Source organism: Hypoxylon trugodes (assembly GCF_022578975.1).
Source record: "Hypoxylon trugodes strain CBS 135444 unplaced genomic scaffold F4822scaffold_3, whole genome shotgun sequence".
In the NCBI taxonomy this organism is placed as follows: Eukaryota; Fungi; Ascomycota; class Sordariomycetes; order Xylariales; family Hypoxylaceae; genus Hypoxylon; species Hypoxylon trugodes.
The window spans coordinates 2551371-2573919 of NW_026250018.1; the positions used below are offsets into that span (position 1 = coordinate 2551371).

General features: G+C 46.5%; 9 protein-coding genes across 9 annotated transcripts; 6 read left to right on the plus strand and 3 right to left on the minus strand.

Moving 5' to 3' along the window:
• Positions 1–43: 43 nt before the first annotated feature.
• F4822DRAFT_427111 (cytochrome P450) lies at positions 44–1843 on the plus strand (the record flags this gene model as incomplete). Its single annotated transcript, XM_051460678.1, has 6 exons — positions 44–139; positions 180–668; positions 730–760; positions 818–1014; positions 1068–1230; positions 1284–1843. 6 exons carry the CDS (start codon positions 44–46, stop codon positions 1841–1843), a joined length of 1536 nt encoding a protein of 511 aa, XP_051317036.1.
• Positions 1844–3704: 1861 nt separating this feature from the next.
• Positions 3705–5053, plus strand: F4822DRAFT_427112 (uncharacterized protein; the record flags this gene model as incomplete). Its single annotated transcript, XM_051460679.1, has 3 exons — positions 3705–4485; positions 4638–4732; positions 4886–5053. The coding sequence occupies 3 exons, from the start codon at positions 3705–3707 to the stop codon at positions 5051–5053; spliced, it is 1044 nt and encodes a 347-aa protein (XP_051317037.1).
• Positions 5054–5815: 762 nt separating this feature from the next.
• On the minus strand, positions 5816–6289 carry F4822DRAFT_427113 (DUF1754-domain-containing protein; the record flags this gene model as incomplete). Its single annotated transcript, XM_051460680.1, has 2 exons — positions 5816–5950; positions 6035–6289. The coding sequence occupies 2 exons, from the start codon at positions 6287–6289 to the stop codon at positions 5816–5818; spliced, it is 390 nt and encodes a 129-aa protein (XP_051317038.1).
• A 745-nt stretch (positions 6290–7034) lies between these two features.
• Positions 7035–8452, plus strand: F4822DRAFT_180044 (uncharacterized protein). The gene is made up of 2 exons (XM_051453396.1): positions 7035–7079; positions 7382–8452. The coding sequence occupies exon 2, from the start codon at positions 7488–7490 to the stop codon at positions 8391–8393; it is 906 nt and encodes a 301-aa protein (XP_051317039.1). The 5' UTR covers positions 7035–7079; positions 7382–7487; the 3' UTR covers positions 8394–8452.
• Positions 8453–8883: 431 nt separating this feature from the next.
• On the plus strand, positions 8884–9702 carry F4822DRAFT_396172 (uncharacterized protein). Its single transcript, XM_051457495.1, has 2 exons — positions 8884–9594; positions 9657–9702. Exon 1 carries the CDS (start codon positions 9033–9035, stop codon positions 9303–9305), a length of 273 nt encoding a protein of 90 aa, XP_051317040.1. The 5' UTR covers positions 8884–9032; the 3' UTR covers positions 9306–9594; positions 9657–9702.
• An 18-nt stretch (positions 9703–9720) lies between these two features.
• On the plus strand, positions 9721–12931 carry F4822DRAFT_396177 (Metallo-dependent phosphatase-like protein). Its single transcript, XM_051457496.1, has 8 exons — positions 9721–10309; positions 10380–10406; positions 10474–10612; positions 10677–10790; positions 10979–11173; positions 11236–11505; positions 11554–12436; positions 12508–12931. The coding sequence occupies exons 1-8, from the start codon at positions 10139–10141 to the stop codon at positions 12665–12667; spliced, it is 1959 nt and encodes a 652-aa protein (XP_051317041.1). The 5' UTR covers positions 9721–10138; the 3' UTR covers positions 12668–12931.
• Positions 12932–13088: 157 nt separating this feature from the next.
• F4822DRAFT_180084 (cobW-domain-containing protein) lies at positions 13089–14635 on the plus strand. The gene has a single exon (XM_051453397.1). The coding sequence runs from the start codon at positions 13298–13300 to the stop codon at positions 14405–14407; it is 1110 nt and encodes a 369-aa protein (XP_051317042.1). The 5' UTR covers positions 13089–13297; the 3' UTR covers positions 14408–14635.
• Positions 14636–14864: 229 nt separating this feature from the next.
• On the minus strand, positions 14865–17017 carry F4822DRAFT_436709 (uncharacterized protein; the record flags this gene model as incomplete). Its single annotated transcript, XM_051462334.1, has 3 exons — positions 14865–15181; positions 15318–16570; positions 16656–17017. The coding sequence occupies 3 exons, from the start codon at positions 17015–17017 to the stop codon at positions 14865–14867; spliced, it is 1932 nt and encodes a 643-aa protein (XP_051317043.1).
• Positions 17018–18573: 1556 nt separating this feature from the next.
• Positions 18574–21246, minus strand: F4822DRAFT_180128 (glycogen synthase). The gene is made up of 5 exons (XM_051453398.1): positions 20879–21246; positions 20729–20826; positions 20399–20674; positions 18782–20337; positions 18574–18724 (listed from the first exon to the last, which is right to left on the minus strand). Exons 1-5 carry the CDS (start codon positions 20961–20963, stop codon positions 18610–18612), a joined length of 2130 nt encoding a protein of 709 aa, XP_051317044.1. The 5' UTR covers positions 20964–21246; the 3' UTR covers positions 18574–18609.
• Between the last annotated feature and the right edge of the window lie 1303 nt (positions 21247–22549).

Genomic DNA, 22549 nt, shown 5'->3' on the forward strand with positions numbered 1-22549 from the left:
AATTCCCCTCTCTCAATAACCACTACATATATGGGACGAGAAAATGACCGTCATCGGAACATTGGCTCACGCGATCCAGCCACTTGGTACTCATGAGTACATTCTGTTCGCACTAGGCATATGCCTTCTGGCAAGTTATGTATAGCCATATGTAAGCCCGCGTCACTAACAGTGTACAGCCTATTCCATACTATCTATGTCTTTTCGCATACAATATATACTTCCATCCTCTGTCGAAATATCCGGGTCCCCGAATAGCATCGGCAACTTCATGGTGGCTTGCGCTGCCCTATGTTCGAGGCGGGTTACACAAATATCTCCTTAAGCTACATGAGCAGTATGGCCCAGTCGTCAGGACATCTCCCAATGAATTGTCTTTCATTAACCCCGCCCAATGGAAAGAAATATATGGTCACAAACCACCCGGCCATCTTGAGTTTTCCAAAGACGAGAAATATCACTCAGGTATAAAGGGCGGGCCCCTTATTCTCAATGCCGATCGGCATTACCATCAGTATATTCGGAAGTTGCTGATACATGGGTTCTCGGAGAAGGCATTGAGGGAACAGGAGCCCGTTATGCAACGATATATCTCGGTGTTGTTTCAAAAGCTACAAGAAATCAGCAGAAACGGAACGGCACCTATTGATATTCTATCGTGGTACGACGTAAGTTCATCGTCAGCCTTGCCTCCAACCCAAGATTCACCTAAGACCTAACCGCGTATAGTTTATGACGTTTGATCTCGTCGGATTTCTAAGTAAGCCCCCAGGGAAGCTCGCTTAGCACTGCGTCGCTGACCAGTACTCTGCTCTAGCCTTCGGCGAATCCTTCGATTGTTTAACCAACTCACGGCTTCATAAATGGATAGAGGTTTTTTTCAGCTTTGCTAAACTATTGGCGTTCAGTCAGGCAATTGCTCGTCTTCCATTTCTCGTCCAAACACCCCTCAAGCTATGGGCCATCCCAACATCCGTCAAGTCGGACATATCAACGCTGCAGCAACTCAACACTGTAAGCGTATTGCCTCTTCACCTGTGTGAGTCTCCTACTCATTTTTCCCACAGGAAAAAATCAAGCATCGCCTTGAACATGAATCAGATGTACCAGACTTTATGGATAAATTGATTGAAGCTTATAAGGCGGGAAAAATGAGTTTCCAACAGCTCACGGGCAATGCATCTACGCTTATTTCGGCTGGGAGTGAGACCACAGCGACATTACTATCAGGTAATATGAGATGTGATATAATAGCAAGCAAGTACTGACGACATTCTCCATAGGCCTCACTTACCTCCTTTTGAAGAACCCCCGAGTGCTTCAGATTCTAACGAACGAAGTGCGGGGGGCATTCAGCCATCCCGATGAGATTACGATCGCTCGTGTCAATAAATGTCGATATCTACTTGCGTGTATAGAGGAAGCCCTGAGAATATATCCTCCCTCGCCTCAGCCCCACCATAGGATCATACCACCAGGAGGGGCCATGGTAAATGGCGAATATCTACCCGAAGGCGTATCTGTGGCTATTCCCATATACGCGGCGAGCAGAAGCCCTTACAACTGGTCACAACCAGATTCCTTCATTCCCGAACGCTGGTTGGGCGAGGATCCTCAGTTTAGCAATGACAAGAGAGATGCATCTCAACCCTTCTCTTTTGGCCCACGGAATTGTATTGGGCGAAATCTCGCCTATGTGGAAATGAAGATAATTGTTGCTAGGCTGATGTGGCATTTTGATATTGAGAATGCGACAGAGGGGGATTGGTTGGATCAGAAGGTTTATTTAATTTGGGAGAAAGCCCCATTATGGGTCAAATTGCATCCAGTGCAAAGGAGTTAGAGGGCACTTCAGAGTTTTTTTTTTTTTTTTTTTTTCTTTTCTTTCTTCTGGTCTTCTATTTCATCGGGGAGTCTGAATAGTTACTCCGGTAGTATAGGTATCGTAGGTTTATTTCTCTTTTAACCTTCACAGAATCAGGTAATATGTATGGGTGTATATACCTAGGTACGTACTAGGTATGTAATGAATCTTATATCAAACATTACCTAGGTATATAAAACGCATCTCGAATAGGCATATCCTATTATATTGGAATTTTAGTTTAAACTACCTAGGTACTTTAATGTATTGGGAATCTATTCCAATTGGTGGATAACGATGAAGGCTTTAGGTATTTATATATGTACCTAGGTAGGTAATTACATAGGGGGCTGGGACTAATGGTTGGTTTTGTCAGCCCTATTTGGAGTTAGTCTCTGGCACCTTAAAATAAGCACTCAGAGGCAAGACACCATTAAATATCTAATATTAAGCTTAGTTATATTAGTCCTTGTAGTTAGAACTTCTTAACACTGTGTGTAGGTTTCAATATTATATGCAGTTGCTGAATGATTTCATGTATATGTACTTCCTACTTATTGAGGCTACATTAGTTCGTAAGAATTGAAATGAGTGAACCATGGTAACAGCATGCGCTTATTGAAACCAATGTTAAAAATAAACAAATGAAAATATAAAATATAGGATATGTATGTATTATAATCATGTAGGTGCATATAACATGCTTGGCCTACTACCCTCGTTTGATGGTCAATATGGAGTTTGTCACTATATTTTATACGAGACTACAATGGACAAGCTATAGTGTCATGTTTCGTATCTTAGATCCCCATCAGATGAATATTACATAATGGGCTTCATAATACGACGGTGGGGTGTTGGCAAAACAACGAAAACCTCGTATTCCCAACAGGAGGCGACGTCACCATGACCACAGTACGGGTTCCCGACCAAGTACTAAATCTTGATAGTGCGGCAGCACAGTGCCGGAGGATCTAATCCGCGTGGAAAATATAGATTCTTTGCGACAAGAGGGGGTCCCCTTGCTCCAAAGACTCGAATATGGTTGGTTGACCGGCGTGGGTCTTCGTTTATGTATCCGCATTGTAAGATGGGTTTAGTTAGTTGAAACTCAGGGAGGCTGATGTTTGTTCGCTTTGCTGCAAGCTCTCGTAACTGAGCAATCAGCTCTGGCTCAACACGAACCCGACATCCGTTCAGCTTATGTACATCGTACAGTGTTGGGTAATATAGAAAAGCACGGTAGAACCATACTGTAAAAACATGCAGCAGAATCTGGAGTCCCACTCTATTCTTTTTTTTTTTATTACTCTGGAGATCAAGCCATCAGCCACGACGATATCTTGTGGTTTCCGTGTTTGGTCCAACTATCTCTCCATAGCTCCATTAATGACTTTGATCTTTCCATAGCATCCGGCAGATTATCCCAGGTTTGAGTAGAAGGTACCTTCGATAGGCTACTACTGCCCAACTATCTCTTGTACCCTCGTTTTCGGGATTTCTCACTGGCCTTTGGTCCTCGTCCCGCTGCTCTGCCCGGGTTCGCTCAACTTTTCTTTCCTTTTTTCCTTTCTTTCTTTTCGCTGTGCAACTTCATGCATACTTACGTGTGGTACCGACCTTCCTTGTAACTACGTTGCGGCAAACCCAGTGAATATACATATCGCTAGAGTCTTCCGAAGTACCGTACCGAAGTAGTCGTCGCCGTCCCAAAATATTATCGCCCACTCCTCTAGCACCTTGTGCAGTAGTCTGCGTTAGCTCTTTCGCTTCTCGGCCTGATCCAGTAGGCTTCTCTTTAAACATCCGTCTCTCGACCCAAATTCTCTCTTCTTTTAAAATGACACCGGATCTTTCTGAAAAGAACCTTCTGGGTGAGAAGGTGACCTCCACATCCACTGAGTCGTCCTGCTTGCGATATCGTATGGTAAAAAATATGCCTTCAGCTCGGCATTTCCTCCTCACCCTCTTCTTCGGGATACTTGTCACGGCCGGACTAGCAAATGCCGTCCTCAAGCAACAACCGCCTTCTGGCGAGAACTCGGCTGAAGGTGAAATTAACCTGGCCGTTCATCGTGATGATTCAACGTTCTCGCGGCTGTTGAATTCAGCATCACCTCAGGCTCTCCACGAGTTCCTCCACGCCTACTTCCCCTCTACCTATAGACACGGCGTTTACGACTCTGACCATTCGGCAATGGAGGCTGTTCATTCGAATGATCCGGAATTAGCAACCTCTATTGTCCAAATGGCAAAGAGACAGCAATCTGGCAACGATACCACATCGGCTACGTCCTCCACATCTTCAGACGCCAGCATTGTAACCTCTACAAGTGAAACTAGCACAACCCAAGAAACCTCTTCCCAAGACACGACTTCGGTACCTCCGACTTCGTCCACAGATACGACAACATCTGAGACGACTTCGACTACCTCGACAGAGACCGAATCTTCGACTACGTCAACGTCGGAGTCCACCCAAGGGATGAGTTCTTCCGGTACGTCTGTCGATTCTTCAACCGACATGCCTTTAGTAACTACCACCACCGCAATCACAACACTGCCATCTTCTACTTCTTCGCTTCCTTCTACTCTTACCTCTTCCCCTCATTCTTCTAGGGGTACGTTCAGCAAGAAATTGTTGCTTTTGCACTTAACCTTGCTTCTCATTTCCCAGCTTCCTAATTTCCGATTCTCTGTTTGCCCGAAATTTAGTCTTTAACCGATACTATGCTCCATATATGGACGTTTAGTGAACTAACCAAGTGTGCAGGCTCAACCTTGACAACTACAAGCACTTCCAGTGCTAGTACCACACGGCCAACTCAGACTTCTACATTCGTATCGACACTCCCTGGAGGTGCCAAGGTACGTCACACTCAGGTTTCATTTTTCGCTTTCTTAATGTTTGCTGTCGACGCTGTTTTTTATTTTCGTTATCCCGCCGGCGTAAGCCCACGATATGTGCCCTGGCGCTTTAAGCTAGCCCGAAACGCATCAAATAGCTAATAGAAGTTATAGACGACGATTACATCGGTTGAGGTTGTTACTCCTGGGGCAGCTGAAGGAGCAAGCACTACGGCTGACTCATCAGGAAGTTTGCAGTCCGGGATCGCTGTTGCGCTCGCTAGAAAGCCCGTCGTGGAAGTTATCATTGGTGCCGTTGTTGGTGGAGTGCTTCTCGTATAGCGACTCTCGTCTCGGCCATTCTATTTCGTAATTGCAGTCTGGATTTTGGCGTTGATAGCATGTTGAGAGTGGGGTATTAATATTTGGCGCCGACATTGCATACATGGGATTTTGACGGCATTTACATTCCTTTGAATGGTTTTTGGAAATTGGCATAGGTAAAGGATCAGCTCTGGACTCAAGGAACATGTGTGGCATTAATGAATCATACGGGACAATTTTTGGGTTCATTTCTTAAGGTCTTCCATGATTCATTACGGGTAGACTAAAATAGTAGGGGAAGAATATATATCGCGTCAACTGGAAGAGATGCTAAGACGCACAGACATTAGCATTTCCTAGACTAAGGCTATTCTTAACGAAGATAGCTATTTCGTTATTTGGTTCTATCCACTAAACGCGGTGTAAGTCGTTCGGTTTGATTTCGTCGGCTCCTAGGCCTAGTTGGCGGGTATGGATAGTTCTTCTAGGGGAATGGCCTCGGCAGTTTATCCCTTTTTCGTAACCCTCTTTATGAATGGATGGGAAGTTTATAGAGAATATTATGTAGGAGGTTGAGGTAGGTTGTCAAATCTTTAATAGCAGAATACTGGGTCATCTATAAAACAAATTTATATAAAAAACGCCATAACAGGGTATACTCCGATATAGTAAAAACAGTCCATTCGCCTGAAGGTCTCCTCTTTTTCTCTCTCTTTTCCTTTTCCTCTTCTCCACCCCCGCCTTCGTTGTTTGCCTGCCTCCGCTTCCGCGAGAAGGTAATTATCCGGGGCCTATCTTGGGCATGTCGTGATGTTCGCTTAATTTGGAGAGGTAGGTATTGAGGCCCTCGACTCTCTCCTTATGGGTCTTACGAAATTCGGAGGCAACCTTAGGATCCTCTAGCATCTTTAACATCTAAATGGTGGCGTTGAAGTTAGCTTAGGATCAGGTAGAGGCTATGCAAATGTCGTGTCAGGGGAGTAAGGGGGGCGTATGTACCTTCTTTCTATTAGCTTCTTCATGTCGTCTCTCAGCCTCGGTTTTGTGTTCGACTACTTTGGTATCCTCTTCGTCTTTGCCATCGCCTCGTTGAATCTTTTCGGCCTCTATAACGCTAGACTCGTCCGCAATGGAGAGGGAGCGCTCGGGGCTTGCAGCTTTGGTCTTCTTTTTCTTCTTTGCCTTTTGCACTTTTCCACCTTTAAGCTTGAGAGCACCACCCCCTCGTATTGAGGTGTAGTCGTCGGCTGGCATTTTGTTGACTAAAGAATTCGTGGGCTCGAAAAGAATGTAGGTGGGATTGAGAGGTACGAATTTACGTACCTAGGTAGGTATGCAGGTATGTAAACAGGGATAGGTGTACCAGATAAAATAAGCTCGGTTTTAATAAGTGATAAGATGTCCCACCTTAGGTATATATGAATCACTTACATAATACAGTATCTACTGTAAGGTAGTATGTACATGGGTATAGATAAGATTGACCTAGAATGGATAGTACACTATGCATTATGTAATATACATGTACTAGCTAGTACAGATGTAGTTAGCCCCAGCTAGCGCAAGCGTACAGCGTAGAATAAAAGTTGTAGATTAAAATTTTCGTTCCATTCTTTCTCTTCTTCTTTTTTTCTCTTCAGATCAAAAAGTATTCACAGAGTCGCCACGACCGTCACCTCGAACCAATATCACAGTGATGTGTTGCCATTCTCAAAATGAGAATTACTCTGGAGATTAGAATTCCTTATTAGGAAGTCTCCCGAACGTCCTCGGACCGTGTGCGGGAGATGTCGAAAAACGAGGGAACATAATACCGACACCAATGTCATTCGCAATGCTATTCGCATTCCTGAATTTGCGTGCCAATACTAAACGGGATCGCTAGACGCGCTGCCTCGAAGCTCTTGCATATTCTCCTCGCTTAATATTGTGCCCATGTCTATCGTCAATGAGAGAATATGACTAGTCTCAGCTAATTGTCTCGAACCAGCATTGGGTCAAGCCTATTATATTTATCCCCGAATGTTTAATATACTCATTGTCAGTCAGGTAAGCCTCATGGTTCAGCTTAGGAATGTCTCGCAATCTCAAGTCATTCTTTCGTACTCAACTCGACGATAGCCAGTCTCTGTTATAACTCTCATCTAGTATACTGGTTGTAATATTTCGACACGCCTAGCCTATGCGATGCTTATGCCTGTCCTGGTTATAAAATAGCCATGGCTTCCCAGCTCACCAGGTTTGAATTTGCGTAGAAGCATCATCAGTCAATCGTTCTCAGTCACTCCTTATTAACAAGTCATTCTTTACCAGCCTCTTCGGCCACCACACTCATTTTTGATATAGTTAATCTAAGCTACAACACTCGTTTTTTTGTTTTCAGGCGGCACCAACCAGGTCTCTTAATTCAACGCTCAGTATAATCCGTTGTATTCACGAATAAGCCGTCAAGATGCCTTACTTCAACGCTACCTCGACCGCCAAATTCCTGTCGTTCGCTACTCCCTTGGTACTTCACCCAACTCCCCCTCCTGTGACGCGTACCACGCTGTCTCCAGTGACACACAGCATGTACACAACCGTCTACGAAACCGTCCTACCAGCGGCTTGTGAGACTAGCCAGTGGATGGCCACGTACACGATTACCGAGACTTGCTCTGGTAAACCGGCCGACTATGTGACGCCCACCATCCCACCAGGATTTGTAGTTACCACCGTGGCTTGCCACGCCTGCGAGCCTCACGAGATCGAAATTACCTGCCCCGGTGCTTTACCCACTGGTGTCGGCCGCCCTTCTTTTAGCATCACCGGGAACGGTGTCACCGCTACCATCACAGCTGCCCCACATGTGCCACACGGCTCTCCACATCCTGTTCCTCACCCTATTGGGCCAGCGAACGTCCCTGTTCCTGTTGTTCCCGGCGGCCCGGGTGATAAGGGTGGCAAGCCTGGCTCGTGCTCCGGTCCCGGTCCTTGCCCAGGCTTGGCTCCTGGCGCAGGTTCTCCGCCAAAGGGTGGTGCGCCCGGTCCATCGGGGTCTTGCTCTGGTTCCGAACCGTGCCATGATTCAGGATCTGCTCCTTCTGGCGGCCACCCAGGCTCTGGCTCCGGCTCTGGCCCCACACCTAAGGGTGGCATGCCCGGCCCTTCTAGCTCATGCTCTGGCCCTGGGCCATGCCCCGGCTCTGGCTCACCATCTGGCTGCAGCTCGGGTTCATGTGGCCCTCACCACCCAGGTGGCAATGGCACTTCCATCCCTCCACCCGCCGTTGTTACCGCTGGCGCGCCCGCCGTCAGGGACACGTTCGCGCTTGTCTCCGCTCTCGCCTTTGTGGCTGGTCAATTCATTCTTCTATAAACATAATATTTGGTTCTTGAAAGATGAGTATTCGTCCTTCATCGCACTTTATGGCTAGATCAAAGTATCGATTCAGACTTCTTGGACATGTTTTATGATTTACGAGCAGTACAGTCTGCTATATTCTTCGGGTTTTATTTTTCAAGCATGTCGGGAGGCTTACGGTGTACATTTGGTTCTCGTGCTTCGTCGTCTCTGTTAGTCTTTCAGTAAATTTGTTATTAATATATAAAGGTTTCAATAACCGTTCGGGCCCGTCAGTGATTTTTGCTAGGCAATTTACACGGTATTGCATGATGCATCTTTGATGTATGCCACGTTCCGTTTCCGGCGTCCCTGTGCTGTTTACTTGTTGGTCGCCGTCTCGGCTTAGCTTTCAACATTATTATTCATCACTTCCTTTCAATTCTACAGGTTTAGAATCCACAATATACGACAAAGAGTAGGCACCTAGTCAGTCAATACGACAGCAAAAGCCAGAGAACTACATGGATTGTATCTTGCTACATATTTCAAGCTCATTATCCCCATTTTTCTCATATCTTATGGGCAATTACCAGTCGGATACACAACGGTATGCGTAATTAACATGAGCAATTTGAATGGCGTGAGAAAGAAAGAAAAAACCAAATAAAGGAAATGGATAACTTAAACGACCTATTAGAGGAGCATATCTCTCAGAAGGACCGATTGTTTGTCGCATTCGGCATTGGTAGCTACAACCGTGGGGATGACAATAACGACAAGGAGTGGGGAAACGAACAGAATGAAGTCAGCGGCGAAGCACGTACATGGTGTAACATATCGGTATTCGTAGATGATGTTATAGATGAGAACAAGGCTAGAGAGACGATTCAACATCTCGAGAACGATATCAACAAACACCTCACGCAGGAGCACCGGAGAGGCTAGCGTTCTATATTGAAGATACTTCCGTCAATGCATATCGAGCAAGATCGCATAAAATACAAGGCAAGCTATGCGTTAAGGATGCTGTTGAACAAGCACAAACGGAGGTGGAGTCGGATAACGACGAAGGAGAGAGAACTCACCCTTCAACACCCCGGCCCGAGATAGTAGAAGCGATGAAGAACGTTAGTAATATCCAATTATGAGAATAGGATAGGTAATGCCGCGAGGACGCGTCGGAAATCATACGGAGACATAAACCCACTTATATGAACAAGATCCTACGCAAAAACTAGATTCTAATTAGATTCTAACATTGGGGTCATCACTCTCATGTAGTTTGATAATACCTACCTACCCAGGTGGGTATAACGATTGAATGGAAGTAACGGAATACACACGAATGAGTCTAGCGTCTATCAAACTTGCCGTTCCTGAAGGGAAGACTAATGATAAAGAATAGAAAAATATGCATGCAAGCTGATGATGTAACCCTGTTTGTGCGATGATCTAGTTACCTACCTACTCTATCGGGCGTAGGCAATACGCACCACGTGCTACATCCTGGCTTTTCCACTGCTCCAGTGGTTATAAGAGGCGCCATCATAATCTCGGTGAATGCCGATCCCAGTACTATAGGCCAGGAGGCTGGGTAAGCAGGGTAGGTAAGCAGGCAGGCAGGTAGGCCAACACCTCGTCAGCTCGCCAGCTTGTATTTATACTCCATTGTCCTGTTAGATCTGCTTCGGATCTGCTGGGACTTCCCTAGACTGTCTTGGCGAGTGGAAACTCATGATTGGTCCATCATCTTGCTTTTTTTCGTTACTTTCTCCAAGATGCGTCTCTCCAACGCCACCTCGGTATTAGGAGCCTCCCTACTTGTTGGCCGCACATTGGCCTGCTCCGGCTGCGATGGCTCGGTGGGCCATGTCGAACATGTTCGACATATCAAACGCATGCAACCAGGTGCCATTAACGCTACTTATGGGCCTACGAGAGCATTGGAAGTTAGTATGCCAGTGGCAGTCATGCATCAGAAAATGAGAGAAGTCGAGATACTGACCTTCAATGTTACAGTGGGGTCAATTGAATTTCCTACATACCGTAAGTGAAGCTTGAGATATCCTCATCGCATGAAATACGGAGAGTTAATTGGCTTATCAACGGATAGACCGACACGCACGGATGGTTAGAGGGCCATTTGAAAGAACAAAACTATGGCAGCGACTGGGGTGATTTTGTCTCCTTCTCAACTCGCTTCAAACACCAAGCTGGTAATATGGGAGTCGACCTTCTTCTGGTCGACACCGGTTAGTTGGTCCCGATACTTCCATAGTGTGCACCGAGCTGGCTCATACAACACCCTTTTCTTAGGTGACTTACATGATGGAGCCGGGCTGAGCGACGCCACTACGCCAGACGGCGAGGTTTCCATGAAAATTTTCGACCATGCTGAATACGACCTGTTAACCATAGGTAACCACGAATGTGCGTATAAAACGTGTCGGGCGTTTTTTTCTTCTCCTCATTTTTATTTTCTTCCCTTTTTGAGGCATCTAGCTCCCAAAAGTCCTCATTGCGAATACCTAGTAATTCTCTTCGTCTTCCCGTCGCAACATGGTCATTTTTAGAACACGGGGTTTGAGATGGCTGATCAATGTGTCTCATGCAAATAGTGTATCTCGCCAACGTCGCTTACCAGGCTTTGGATGAGATCTCGACTTACTGGGGTGAGAAGTATCTTACATCGAACGTCCAGATACTTAACCAGCAAACAGGGGATTGGCAGTATATCGGTAACACTCACAGATATTTCACAACTCAACACGGGCTCAGGATCATGGCGTTTGGTGTATTGTTCGATTTTACTAGTAAGACGAGATGCCTGAGACGTTCTAGATAGTGAACGCTTCCGACTAACAACAACCGGTAGGCAACACAAATGTCTCCAAGGTTATACCGGCAGAGACCATGGTAACACAGCAATGGTTCTTAGATGCCCTCAAATGTCCAGAGCCTGTTGATTTGTTTGTCGTTATTGGACATAACCCTGCACGGCCGACTGATAACATCAGCACATTTCCCACCGTCTTCAACGCAATTCGTGCAGCGCATCCCAACACCCCGATCCAATTTCTTGGAGGACACACCCACATTCGAGACTTTGCCGTATTGGATTCTAGTAGCACAGCGATCGAGTCGGGTAAGTTATATCATCACTAATATTCGACCGGTTCTCATGCTTCTTTAGGCCGTTACTGTGAAACTCTAGGTTGGCTTTCGATGTCCGGGTTTGACAGCACCAACAGCGGCTATACTGGAATCGTTCCTGGCCCTGCTGGTGTCCCCAACCCGACCCGTAAGGCGACTCAGAATTCTACCTCTCCGTTCGTATATTCCCGCCGCTATCTGGACTGGAATCGCCGGACATTTGAGTACCATGCTGCAACATGGTACGACCAAAACTTCGATTACAATAACGGCTTGGCCGTTACGGCGGAGATTACGAAGGACAGGGAACAGCTCAACCTCGGCGAGGTCTACGGATGCGTGCCGCAGGATTACTGCATGACTTGTGCTCCGTTCCATAGCTCCAACAGCATCTTCCCTCTACTGTCAGATGCGTTAGCAGAAGCTGTTGTCAATGAATCCCGCAAAGACATACCACGCTATATCATCGCCAACACAGGAAGCGTCCGATTTGATATGTACAAGGGACCTTTTACGTACGACGACCAATTCATTGTTTCGCCATTCCGTGACATCTTCTTACATATCCCTAGCGTACCTTACGAGGTAGCTGCTAATTTGCTCGACTTGCTTAATAATCGGGGTGCTAGTGAGAAACGCAACCTTGGCGTTATGACCATTGAGCGGGACATCTGCGTTGATCCGCCATTGGCTCATTCCAAAGTCGGACGTGATGAGTGGTCGCATGGATTTCCCAGCATTACGAGACGCCAGGTTGTCGATCTAGTCCCCGGCTACACAACCAAGGACGACTTTGGCGAGGATGGCGATGATACTGTACACACTGCAATACCACACTACAGTATTCCCGATTTCTTCCAAGGAGTAGCTGGGTTCAATGAGAGCAGTAGTGCGGATGTTGTTGACGTTGTGTTTGTTGACTTGTGAGTCTCCTCCGAAGTACATCAACTAAGACATGAAAAGATATTGGCTGGCTAACCGCTGCCGGGCGCAGTATTGAGAACGACCTTTTGGCGATGCTTGGTTCGAATTACAGCTCTAGCGACGTGTCTTACTACATCGACGCCAATTTCACGACGCAAGAGTACCTTCCAATATACATCAAGAACTCGAAGCTCTTCCAAACTGGGTTACCCAACTGCACCAATGTGTAGTGTGTTAGCTCAATCTATAGATATCCAATGATTAGACCATCTAACATGATAAAAGTTCACAGTCGTCTTAATCTAATAATAGGCCCCTGTATATTTGTCTGTGTGTCTGTGTTTGCGTTGTGGGGTAAGTGTCGATTGCGTGGCATGCTATGCTCTTATGAATATCTAAATTTCGGCTTTTGCCATGCATTTCGTAGGACAATAGAATACTCGTTGTTACTTATTGGTCTTGTCAATATACTACTTTAGGTTATAGGGTTGTTTAGTAGTAGTAGTCGGGCAGTTTGCTGGTATACGTCATAGTTTTAGGTACATGTATACCTAGGTATTTTAGGTAACGTGATTTTCCCGCTAAGCGGATAATGCCGCAGGTTTAAGCTTATTATTACATAGTGCTGCGGTTTTTAATCAATACGCCGCACCATGATAATCAATACGTATACATATATATGTATAATTGTTGGAACTCTATTTTACCAACATAACTAGGTACCTAACGCACACATCTAATACCTAAACTACCTACCTAGGTAGGCACATGTACTTGGTATGCACCTGGGCTAGGTAGATCAATACCCCTCAATGCCGTAGATATATGCCTACCCTTTTGCGGTCTTATTACATACAAGAATGGCCCCAATACCCATAACCATCGTTACTGGTTTTCTAGGTTCAGGGAAGACGACGCTCCTTTTAAACCTCGTGCCCCAACTCCGTGCCGCCAACCCTTCCTACGGTCTTGCCCTGCTCAAAAATGAGTTTGGTGACGTAGCCATCGACTCGCAGCTTGCCTCTTCGAGTGCTGTCTCCGGCGTCCAAGAACTTCTGAATGGCTGCATATGCTGCAACCTCGTAGGTCAGCTCAGCACGGCCCTCGAAGAGCTGCGCGCCAACGTCAGCCCCGACCGCATCGTCATCGAGACTTCCGGTTCCGCCTTCCCGGCTACGCTAGCGATTGAGGTGAATCGCCTAGCTCGCGAGACGGGCCACTACTCTCTAGACGGTGTCGTCAGCGTAATCGATGTCGAGAATTGGAAAGGGTACGAAGATACGAGTTATACCGCGCGTATACAGGCTAGATATACCGACCTAATTGTCTTCAATAAGTGGGAGAATTGCGACAATCGTAAGTTCGATGACTGCCTCGATCGGGTTGGTGACCTCGAGGTCGATGTAGCCTGGGTTAAGAGCGACCGAGGGCAGGTTCCTGTTGACCTTATCTTTGGTATTGACGGTGGATTGGCGGCGGCTCTGACCGAGGAGCCGACCATAAATAAAAACAGCCAAACATACGACGGCCACCATCACAACCATGACCACCAGAACGAGGTCGAGGTACTTTCTATCACCCTTTCTGGACGGGCGGGAGCTATTGTCAATGCGACGAAGCTGATGGCCCTCTTAAACTCTGCCCCCAAGGACGAGGTATATCGGATTAAGTCAGTATTGACGACATCACCGATGGTGCGGAGTTCCGGAGAGGACGAAAATGCCACACCAACAACTCCAACTCATCATTCTAATAGGTATATCCTTAACTGGGCATTTGGTAGATGGACATTTACACCGCTTGATTCCGAGATAGCTGAGCATAGTTCAAGCCATCAGACTGTGCTTCGCATGACGATGATCCTTGCAAGGTACGAGAGCGGAAAATGGAAAAATAAATTAGAGGTGGGTGGGTTTTTGGAGCTAGAGGACGAGGAGAAAGGGCAATTGGCTGTCACCAAGATTTCCTAGAGCTTGCTAGATTTCATCTTTTGGGGCTTGGGATGCAAATGAAGGTGGCGGCTACAACTTTTGCGGACGCATCACTCATCATGCCTGCGCCAATTCTACGTCCTTCTGGTCCATTTGTCAGCTGCCCGCCTTTGACATTGGCATCGACCTGCCTTTCCGTTATAGAACGTTAAAATAACAACAGATCCCGCCTAAAATGACATTCTACCTATACATCTATACGATGACCCAAATGTATTAGGCACGACGTGAGGATGCCAGGGAAGTGGTCTTAAGCCATCTAGTGAACATGGCCGCAGTCAGGAATTCCTACCACCCTAGCCTCCCCCTTCTTATTTTACCCACGACACTTGCTATGCATCCTTCACACCAATCTTATATACTGATTACGAGCTCCCGTATCATCATAATCTGCCAAGTCGGCATCCTACCCTACACATTACAAGGGGAACTACATTTAACGCCATAAATCTCGATCTCCCTTTTTAGCCCCATAACTACTGCTAGGCCGGGGCCATAGATCTTCCTTGGCGGCATGAGAGCTTGCAGTACTGCGGCTACGCCCGTGTCCGCTTCCCGTCGCGCCCGGCACGGCTAGAAAACTACCGGTGCCGGTTCCCTGAACTACAGCACTTTTCCTAGCTCCACCACCGGCCTGCCATCCAGAGCCTAGGTCCGCGAGGCCATAGCTACTCAAAGGACGGCCGCTCGACGAACTACCGCTACGGCCTCTACGGCCATTGCTAGCACCGCCGTAAGCGTCAAAAGGGTCCACTGGAGTAAAGAGAGTTAGTTGTTATATTCGGAGGTGGAGTTTAGAAGCAGGTTTAGCGTTATGATACAATAATAGGCATCCTGGAAAGAGGCATAACGATGCAGCAAGTGATCTTCACGGGATACTAATACTCACTCCTAATGCTACCCCAATCAAGGTCGTCTTCCCCCTTAGTAAAAACTTCGAGAGTCTGGTTGAGCGACAGCATTGGTGGCCCACGTGGCGCACCAAGCGCTGCAGCGAAGGGATTATTAGAACTAAACCGGGGAGGCGCGTTGCCAAAGGTTCCCGTATTGGATGGCGAGAGGCCACCGTTCCCGAACATTCCGGCGCTACTGGAGCTGCTGGGTCGTTGCTGCCCTCCCGCGAAGCCAGGAGCGGGCGGTGGGAGACCTAGAAGGGTATCCGGGAAGTCCTGATCTCGAACGTACACGGCGGATAAGCGTGGTAGACCCCCAGCGAAGAGAGAAGAGGCTAGATAATTGTAATAACCACTTGTGATGCTCGCATATGGAGAAGTAGTGGGCGATGCTGTGATTTCGAAGCGTAGAGTTTGTAGAGACCAGTTAGTCAGGGGTGGAATGGGCCCGGAGTGAGATGGAAACGCAGAATCTACTTGCTCGGTGATGGAGAGGGTCGTAAGGTTTGGTGCGTGTGCCAACACGTCATAAAGGGTAGAGGGTTGAATACCCGTATTAGAAAGAGAGAGGACTTTGAGCTGTTTTTGCGTATCTGCTCTGGATAAGTACGCCACAAACCCGTCGGAAGTGACTCTCAGCGTATCCATCAGAATTAATTCTTCTAAAGCCGGAAATGCGGGCAACATGTCATTGTACTTGAACATGTCGTCGTCTATGATTCTGCAGTCTGAGATCTTTAGAGCTCGCAGGTTTTGCAGCATCGCTAGAACGTGACGTAGTGCCGCCGGGTCCATGTTGATTCCAGCTAGTTCCAACACTTCAAGATTTGGCCATATACCGCCCCTACTCAAGGCTTCCAGGCTACGCTCACTGCCGCTATGGTAGGTCATCTTTCTCAGATTAGGACAGCGGGCTTGAACCTCAAGTTTGAGTGTATGGTAAGCCGGATCGTCACTAAACAAGCCCTCAGGTAGGTCGACGTAGCGCAGGTTAGGTAGTACGGCAATAGTCCTTGCCAGCGCGGGGGTGCTGGACTCTCGTAGCATATATGGAGTCTTGAAGTATTGAACGATTGCCCCAAGGCGAGTCGGGTCTTCACGTAGCGAGCGACATAGTAGATGTAACCGAGCACTAGCTGTATCTTCGGGAAGGCCATTGCGGTCGAAGCGACTTCTACGTTTGCGCTTCTCGGAGAGGTCGATCTCGCGTTCGCAGTAATGTACCGAATCGATTCGTATGCTGTGGTACCTAGCGCAACCGAACCCCGGTAGAAATTAGCGACGAACTATCCCTTTCGTCGGGCGTAACGGTTACTTGGGTTGGGGAAACTCACATCAATTTGATGGCAGCCTTCCTCCAGCGCTTACAGACTTGGCCGGCGTGGGAGAGATCGCGTAGGTCGCAAAGCATACAGGCATCTTCGCGAGCGCTCTGCTCACAGGTCTCGTATGACTCGTCGCAGCAGTGGGGGCAAACGAAGGAGAATACTCTTTCTAATATAGGGGGTGGCAGCTCTAACCAGGGCGCAAATACACCGTTCCTTTGGGCGGCATAGCCGTGGTAATCGGGTTGGTGGGGGTTGTAAAGACGGTATCTGTCCCGCTCTAGCTCGTCTTGGGTTGAATTCTTGGGCGACTTGAACTGCTGGGACGACTTCTTGCTGCGTCGGAAGAATTTCATCGCGGTGAACTTCATCTCGAACCCAGATTAGGGTTAGGCGTGACCACGGCGCGAGCTGGAGAGGGCCTTCCCCCCTCTTTGGCTTTTCTGGGGTTAGTAAATGATTGTTCGTCGTTGGGACGCCTGCTCAATGTAGGTAACAAGTAAGTCTAGATATTGAACCTACCTGCCTACTCTAAGCCACATATACTTTCTCCGCGCGCAATGTGCGATGTGCGATGTGTGATTAGTGATTCGTGATGTATGAAGAGTTAGTTACCCACCCATCTAACTGACCTTACCTAATTAATTGGGTACTTAGTTAGGGTATATGATGTTGCAAAAGGTTGTGGATGTAGGACGTTTTGAAAAAGGGAGCGGAGAGGAGGATGGCTGGAGGATGGGATCCTATTCATAGATGCGCGTTCTGCAAGGCTCTCTGGCTTTGTTTTTTTGTGTTTATTAAGAAAAAAAAAGGAACCTGAGAACCTTGGAACCCTGGAAGGCAAGGCGGGGAATCCATTCTATCTACATAAGGTAGGAGTTGGGTGAGTACATGCTTTTTGTCGTACCTCCAATTACAAGGGATTGGTTTATTTGCCCTTTCCTGTTGCATTTATATTCGAGTAGGCGCAAGGGAGTTTAGGTACTTCATATAATATTTATATATTTTTTTCTTTCTCTTAGAGCAGGGTCGGTAAGGTTAGCTGCTGCATTTTTTATCTTACGACTTTTGCGTCTTAAGGTTCCCGGCTGCTTTCATGTTTTATTATAGAATCCGTACAGTGTACTTCACCTAGGTACATAAGCTATTTTATATTTAAAAGTGACCAATCTAGAAGAAGATAAAGATTGGGCTGCCTCATATAAATTTACAAGTACCTAGGTACACAGAAGCCACTTAACCCCACCTACATTGTACTATGACCTACTATGTACATACCTAGGTACATAAAGTATATTACCTTATGTACCTAGAATATCTGTTACTACAACCTGCAAGCATGGTAAATGTAATCATGGGTTAAGACCTTGTCTGGTTCCATACGCGTGTATTTCAGCCCCTATCTCGTATTGAAAGATACTTATCTCAGATCCTTCGATTTACTCCTCTCTTTTCATTTTATTAGAAATATAGAACAACATTTTCTATACCAAAATTATATAATTAAATACATTATTTAATGGGATATTAGTAGAATATTAGTAGAATATTTGACCCATATTTACATTTACCATGCTTGCGGGTTGTATATGTCAATATTGCATTATTAATGCTCTTATAATGCAGAAAAAAAATTATATATGAACAGTTTTTGCTAAATACTACCTAGGTAGCTAATGCATTGCTATGCAATCATTACATATAGAACAAAGACTACTGGCTGTGCTGTGTTTGCCGATCCTTCCAACCAACTTGAGATTATATCTCTAATATACCAACCAATCATCTTCTCCTACCATCACTATATCCCATTTCTCCTCGTTACAACCGCCTACATATGCATGTTTCCCAACCCCCTTCTTCCCTACCTACATCGCCCCATGTCCTCATAGTCCAGAGAGTACCTAATTCCGTGCCATACCTATAAGGTTAAACATGGCCCTATTAACCGCCGAACCCCTTCTCACTGGTTTCCATTGATTTGTACGCCATCAAGAGGGGACGCTGGCCCAGAGAAGCCCGTCTTCTTCGTCCGGAGTGTTAGCGGGAACGGATACTCATCCGGGTCTTCCTCCTCACTGCATCAGTTTGTGTTAGTTACAGTCTTTGGCATTGTACGTTATTATAACACTTACGGCAGCTTCCACGCCACGTAGTCCTCCGTGCTTAACCCCTCTCGCCCCTCTTGTAAACTCGCAAAATCACCGGGCGTCATCATTCCCGTTCGGTCGCGAGGAGAACCCGGAACCGAGAAAGGCCGCGAGATTTTCTGCTCAACCCCTGGTATAAAGTCATCTTCTTCCTCACCGGAGAAGGAAGTTGGATATGCCCGCCGTAGAGCTAATTGCCGTGCTTTGACGTATTCCATACCCATCCTCTTCCAATCGAGGAGATCGCTCAGCCTCTCAGTCCGATTGCGCTGGTTAATTCGTTGACGCCTACTCTTCTGGCAGAACTCGAACATGTGGGAGGTGAGCTGATTGACCGAATCATCAACGCCTTTCGTGCGTCGGTCCACAATGTAAATACCGTAATCCGCCGAATTCTCAATTAGTTCCTCCATATAGCAGCCAAAACCAGATAGGTTAGTAGTGATGCTAGGGACACCCATAACCGTGCACTCAGCGGGGGTATAACCCCATGGCTCATAGTAGGAGGCGAAGACACCCAGATTTGTCCCGCGCACGAAGTCATCGTAGTCTAGTGGCAAAATGGGGTTGGATGAGTTCAAAAATTCAGGGTGGAAAATAATTTTGACGCGATCGGTAGGGTGGTTAAAAAGCTGCACCCGCCGGATCTGGTTAAGGATAGGGTCGTCGTTGTCATTGACCATGTTGTGTGTGACAATGGGTGGCAGCCCATGTCTTTTCATGGCAAAGAGGCGACGGCGCAAAACAACCCTATCGGCGCTCGTGATAAGCTCCTTTTCATCTGGCATTGGGTCCCCGTCGTGCCATTTCAATGACCTCTCGAAGATGCGGCGGCCAATCCCACGCTCAATCACATCCACGGTGTCGCGAAGGGACTTGATGACTGCTTGGCCTTTTAGGGCTTCAACTGTCAGCGATGTGGTTTGTGCTGGCATGATAATAAACGCCACGACGGTTGTCTTGCTTCCGGCATTCTTTAATCTGTGATTGAGACGGGCGAGAGATTCGATAAACATATCGACTCCTTTATTCCGAAATTCGTAACGGCCAGCGGTGAAGAAGTATACGGTGTCCTCGGGCAGAAAATCGTAATGCCCATAGAAATGGCCTCGGACGAAGTCGTGGATTTTTTCTTTTGACTGTTGGTGCAAATTCTGGAACTCATGCATCGCAGAAAATTTGGTGACATTAAGTCCATTCGGCAATACACCGTCGGGTTTGCGTTTAAGTAAATGTTCGCTTTCGAAAGCGGTAATATGCGATACGGTGGTAAAGACATCACAGGAGTGGGCAGCCGCACGTTCTATACAGTAGCGGTGGTAGATACCACGCTTTCCAGCTTCTGCATCAACATCAAACCATTGTAGGTTGTTATAGAAATCGACGGAACCAGCGCAGAGGTAGCGGCCTAGCAAGGTCGCGTGCGTAGTGAAGACGGTGGTGACATCTATACGTCGTTTCTTAGTTAGTGGTAGAGCAACACCGGCGAGCCATTCATGAAAATGGGCTATGACAGCCTTGTTTTTCTCGTGACAGACAAACTATTTCAAGGCCAAAAGAGTCAGCAAACGGAACTTCGGGTACCAATATTGAAGAACGCACCTCTCCGAGAAACCAGGCAACTAAGTAGCCAAAAACAATTGCTTCATTGGTCTCATCGTCGCCTGGCGGGGCCGGAATACTAGCAACATTCCATAAGTCGGCTTTCCACTCGTCCATATATTTATATGCGGTTTTTGTGTCTATAAGCAGGACTCTCGGGGCGCCCTCAATTAGCCATCGTCCGTAGAGTATGCCAATACCCCGGTTTTTCATAGCCTCGATGCTCTTAGCGAGTTCTGGGGTGTTCGGTTCTAGTTCTTCAACTTCAACGGCGGCCTGTTTTATTTAGTAAGCGTGTATGAATAGGTGTAATGGTTTTGCGAAACGTACGGATTGGTGATTAAGAGGACCAATAAGCGTGTACCGTTCTCCATACTCGGCGGTGGTCACGGGCGCTTTGGACTTAATAACGGAGTAAATACCACCAACTGGGTCGAATATTAGTATATAGGAGCTCATGCTTCATCTTCCTAGACATACCGCGGTGGGCAACTTCGGTCGCAATTTCAAAGAGTATGTGGTTCTTCACTTCGCGAGGAGCTCTCTCCCCACTTTCGCTAGCCATTGTGATGAAAGTCGACGATGAGACCCAAATACGGGGTGAAAATACCTCAATAAAGGGAGACTGTGAGGAAAGGGAGGAAGAAGGAGATTGGTAACTGTATTGAATAAATTCCAGTTAGTTAGTGGTTAGTTAGTTTGATGAAAATAGCATTGGGTTGTTGTTTTCTTCCCTCTTTCTTTTTTTCCCCTCTCTCCTCTCTTCTACTCCCTCTTTTCTTTCGTTTTACTCATTTTGTTTCTATTCGGCCCCTCCTTACGGTTTGAGATTGTTATACATGGTTACGTGTAAGATCGCGCCTATGATCATTTTTGTGTCGTGGCGTGTCGTCGCGTTTGTGTAGAATACGTATGGTTTTCTAATCTTCTAAATGCGACGGGGATTCAGGGAGTTCTCACCTGAAGGTTCCAAACAATTCCAAAGCCAACTATAGAACCAATATCTTCAATGCATGAGACTGGGCGACTATGAATTTTGAAAGAGGGAAAAAGTAAAAAATAAAAAGGAAGAGATTCAGAGGGGAGGAAGGAAAAAAAAATACCTAAGATTGAGAGGGGAGGAAGAACAAAATGTATTCAACTGCTCAAGGATGTGGAGATGGAAATGAGACTAGACTCCATAGAGCTCCTCCGCGAAGAATAATTTACGGAGATGGGGCTTTGTAGTTGGCATCATCGTGCACTGGACCGCCTGGGCAACAGGGACTTACCTACCTCTAAGGGGCTAGACTCCTGCAAGATACCTCTCAGATACTCTACTAACGGGTCCACAATCCCGCAAACTTGCATTGGCAATTCCGGGAGCTCCAAGTTCCCCAGAGAGCCCATCGTTTGTAGAGGTAGCACGAGAGCTTGTCATGTTATGTAGGTGTGCGGGTATGTACCACCGCGATCGGGGACGCGATTGGCTTTGGTTGGCTATCTACATATGCAGGTAAAGTGATGGACTCTAAACCAACCCCCTAAACCCTGCACGGGTTGGCGCTAGCCGGGGGAGCTCAAAGCTATGACGCAGCGGCTGTACGCCTCTTCATCCTTTAAAATTTTTATATATCATTCATTTAACAAATACCTAGCTATATATATAATGTTTTGAGGAGGCGTGTTATTTAATTTAGGATATAGATACCACGCCAAAGAATAATAGATGGCGCATCAAATATTACACCCTTATATATAATATAATAATATACTTAAGTAGTAATGCGTGTTTTTATTACCTTCGTGTAATCTATCTCGGCTTGGATTCCAAGCGCACTCGACTTATCCCTCAACAAGAAAATAGCGCCGTAATTCTCGTGTATTACGTACAAAAAAAATGGACTCGGATCCGCTAGATATCTCGCTTATTCTAGTGAGATGTATGTTTGAGTAAACTTGCCTACCTCAAGTGCTACATATATAATCCCTACGTAAACATATTTACATAAGTATTAGTAGTCTGATTTATACGGGTTTTTTTTTGTGGCCAGTGATCTACATGGGTCTAGACTTCTACCAATAATGGAGAGCTCCATCAGAATCGATTCAATTAGCTCTCCCCGCAATTGAGACATATTGTAGTGCAAGATCAGCATAGCGAAGGCCATC